At 41.1% G+C, this 3,402-nt stretch overlaps 1 protein-coding gene across 1 annotated transcript in view; it reads right to left on the bottom strand.

Moving 5' to 3' along the window:
* The window catches only part of LOC107732486 (heat shock protein HSP 90-beta), a gene marked incomplete at its 5' end in the record, with an annotated part of 8,417 nt that continues 5,015 nt past the window's right edge, over positions 1-3,402 (bottom strand). The window contains 4 exons of the mRNA XM_016543833.1: positions 1-501; positions 581-914; positions 1,326-1,594; positions 2,530-2,677. Coding sequence (XP_016399319.1) covers positions 386-501; positions 581-914; positions 1,326-1,594; positions 2,530-2,677 — 867 coding nt within the window. The remainder of the gene's footprint in view (positions 502-580; positions 915-1,325; positions 1,595-2,529; positions 2,678-3,402) is intronic.

Raw genomic sequence — 3,402 nt, 5'->3', positions numbered from 1 at the left:
TTCAGGTTTCACCACGTGTTTTAATTTCTGAAAAACAAGACAACACATGCCTGCAGTGAGGCAAAGGTCTTTCCCCTTCCATGCAGAAAGAAATCATGCTCGATTCAATCCAGCACAGCCAGCAGACTCAGTATCAGTGAAACACAGTGCTTATTGTGCTCAGACAATACTGTCAATCCATGAACATCACATTACATAAAAAAAAAACAAAAAGGTACATTATGGCTCAAAACAGAGCAAAAGTTGACAGTATGCTTTAGTTACATTATGATTCTTTCAGGAATCATCACTGAGATCAGGTCAACCTTCTACAGGTCAAAGAGAACGACAGGATATTAAGGAATGATTACGGAAAAGTGATCGGGGGAATTTTAGACAAATGGGTTTAATCGACTTCCTCCATGCGAGAAGCGTCATCGTCTCCTTCCAGAGGTGGAATATCTTCAGGAGCGGGAGCAGAGCTTGGCTCTTCCACAGGTACGTCTTCATCTTCATCAATACCTGCAGACAAAAATGAGAATTAGTTACTGACCCAACTATATCAGGACTAAAACATGAAAAAAAACTAAGTTAAACATACCCAATCCCAGCTTGATCATTCTGTAGATGCGGTTTGAGTGCGTCTGAGGATCGTCCAATGAGAAACCAGAGGAAAGCAGGGCGGTCTCAAACAGGAGGATGACCAGATCCTTCACAGCTTTGTCGTTTTTATCCGCATCGGCCTTCTGCCTCAGGGTCTCCATGATGGGATGATCAGGGTTGATCTCCAGGTGTTTCTTGGCCATCATGTAGCCCATGGTGGAGTTGTCCCTCAAGGCCTGGGCCTTCATGATCCTCTCCATGTTGGCCGTCCAGCCGTAGGTGCTGGTCACGATACAGCAGGGAGAAGAAACCAGCCTGTTTGATACGGTGACCTGGAAAAGAATCAGATCAGCTTGAGGAACGGGAATTAAACTGGTAAGGCAAGTTCTGGTGGATCACTCACAGTTGCTCATCACTGTTAGATCAAACAGAATACTTGTTAGTCACTCTCAACACAAATGCATGTCATTTGAAGGAAAAACGGCTACAAGGACTCAAGGTACACGCTGGAATTAACATGTTTTCACACATTTGAGTCTGCAAGCAAAATGCAAACTCACGAAGCAGTGCAAATGTCCATTACATAAACTCACCATCTGTGCAACTCTGAATAGGAATCCTGTTTATAACACAATTTGGAAGAATTAATGCCTAATAAGGGTGGATTAAGACCAAAATAAACTAGGTTTTCACGTACTGGCACAAGTTCGGTTTTTATGAACAGCTGCATTACGCAAACACACCTTCTCTACTTTCTTGTCCAGAATCTCCTTCATGAGCTTGCAGAGGTTCTCAAACTTGGCCTTGTCTTCCTCCATCTTTTTCTTCTCGTCTTCATCCTCGGGCAGCTCCAGACCCTCCTTGGTGACGGACACCAGAGACTTGCCGTCGAAGTCCTTAAGCTGCTGGACGCAGTACTCGTCGATGGGCTCGGTCATGTACAGCACCTCGAAACCTCTCTTGCACACGCGCTCCACGAAAGCAGAGTGGGCGACCTGGTCTTTGCTCTCGCCTGGGGAAGATCGACAACATCGATAAGAATAAGTATATTGGATTCTTTAAAACAGGATTTAGGAAGGGTACAAAAAAAAAGCTACTACAAACAAATATCACTGCAACTTCACTTAAGTAAAAAGTAAAAAAAAAAAAAAAGCACATTACAACTGTAAAATACTAATATTTATGGCTGTCTTATGTTCTTTATTTACAAATGTTAACCCATCAAACTTTAAAGCCCTAAACACACTACACGATTTTTGGCTGTCCCAGACAAAAGATTGGCATCGTGAAACAATCGTGGCGATTTCTGTGATCATGGCTCCTAATCAGTGATCCGGTGACGTACAGTGAGAGGTTCAAAGACGACTAAAGATAGCCTACGATACAGCATGATCATCGCACAGTGCGTTTACTGCTATGATCCACATTTACGGACCAACCAATAAAAATGCGACAAAATCATGTCGCTAAAACATAAAATGGCTTACCTCAAGCTCTTATCCCTTCCTCTTTCACCGCTTCCAAAAAAAAAATACAACTGCTGAAGTGTGATTTATAATGTTATTTTTGTTTACCACTAGCACATGCTGATGACGTTTTATTATTTTATAGGGACGCGCGTCGTATCGTACGAGTCAATAGGTGTCATCATCGTACAGTCTACACACATGTCGTAGCCAAGTTTGTTAGATCCATGTCGCACAGTGTGACATGCAGTGATCTTACAGGATTGCTAAAATCGTGCAGCGTGTTTTGAGCTTAAGACAAAAAACCCCAGGGAGCCCTTTAAGTTATCACTTCTCTTTACAAAAATGGGGAGATGGTTGACATGTTGTGTTCCCAAATGCACGTCAATGTCACACTATGCCATATTGTGGTTTTGATTTTTTCTTCTATTAATCGTGCAGCCCTACTTTTAAAAGCAGGTTGATGCTGATGAAGTCTTACCAGTGATGTAGTAGATGGACTTCTGGTTTTCCTTCATACGGCTGACGTATTCCGTGAGGGAGGTCATCTCGTCGCCGGATTGCGAGCTCTGATAACGCAACAGTTCTGACAGCTTCTTGCGGTTCTGAGAGTCCTCGTGGATGCCCAGCTGGAATTCACAACAAACATTTTAATACCACTTTTAATTACATTCTTATCGCAAGTAATTAGGGTTGGGTATCGATTGGGTTTTTTACGATACCGGTGCCAAATCGATACTTAAAACTGTTCCGGTGCCTGAACCGATACTTACAAAAAAAATAAAATAAAAGGATAACATTAAAGAACATTAAATACATTTATATATATATATATATATAAATAGCATTCACGCTCCTCAGATGCTCTCATTTCCCGAGTTGTGCTTCCCTTACTCTAAGGTTAATAAATGTATTTCATGATCTGGGTCATTTAATACAAAACCACACAATGTTTCTACTGTATCTCTGTCAATCACTCTGATATTTACTTAAAATGAGTGAATTGACCGAGTGCTACTGTCACTGTCTTTAATCAGTTCTGTGAATGACTGTATGGTATGCCACATGCACTGTAATATGTTTTATATTAAATATTAAATTTTCAAATGAAAATAGCAACATGATCGTTTTATAAAATATGCGTTTATATGTGTTAAGGGCTGGATTTTCGCTGGAGGAAACAGCTGTGGTGTGATGAGGGGTGAACGCAGCGAAAACTTTACAGTAGATGGGAAACCGATTGCTCTCTCGTGACCTTTTGTAAACTATTTATGACAAAGAACTACACAGATACAGATATTATAACAATCTATCGATAAACACACACCTTGTGTCCTCTGTTTCTGTTTGAGTC

Source organism: Sinocyclocheilus rhinocerous, unplaced genomic scaffold (genome assembly GCF_001515625.1).
Source record: "Sinocyclocheilus rhinocerous isolate Xijiao unplaced genomic scaffold, SAMN03320098_v1.1 scaffold310, whole genome shotgun sequence".
Taxonomy (NCBI): domain Eukaryota; kingdom Metazoa; phylum Chordata; class Actinopteri; order Cypriniformes; family Cyprinidae; genus Sinocyclocheilus; species Sinocyclocheilus rhinocerous.
This window is presented reverse-complemented; position numbering and strand designations above follow the sequence as displayed.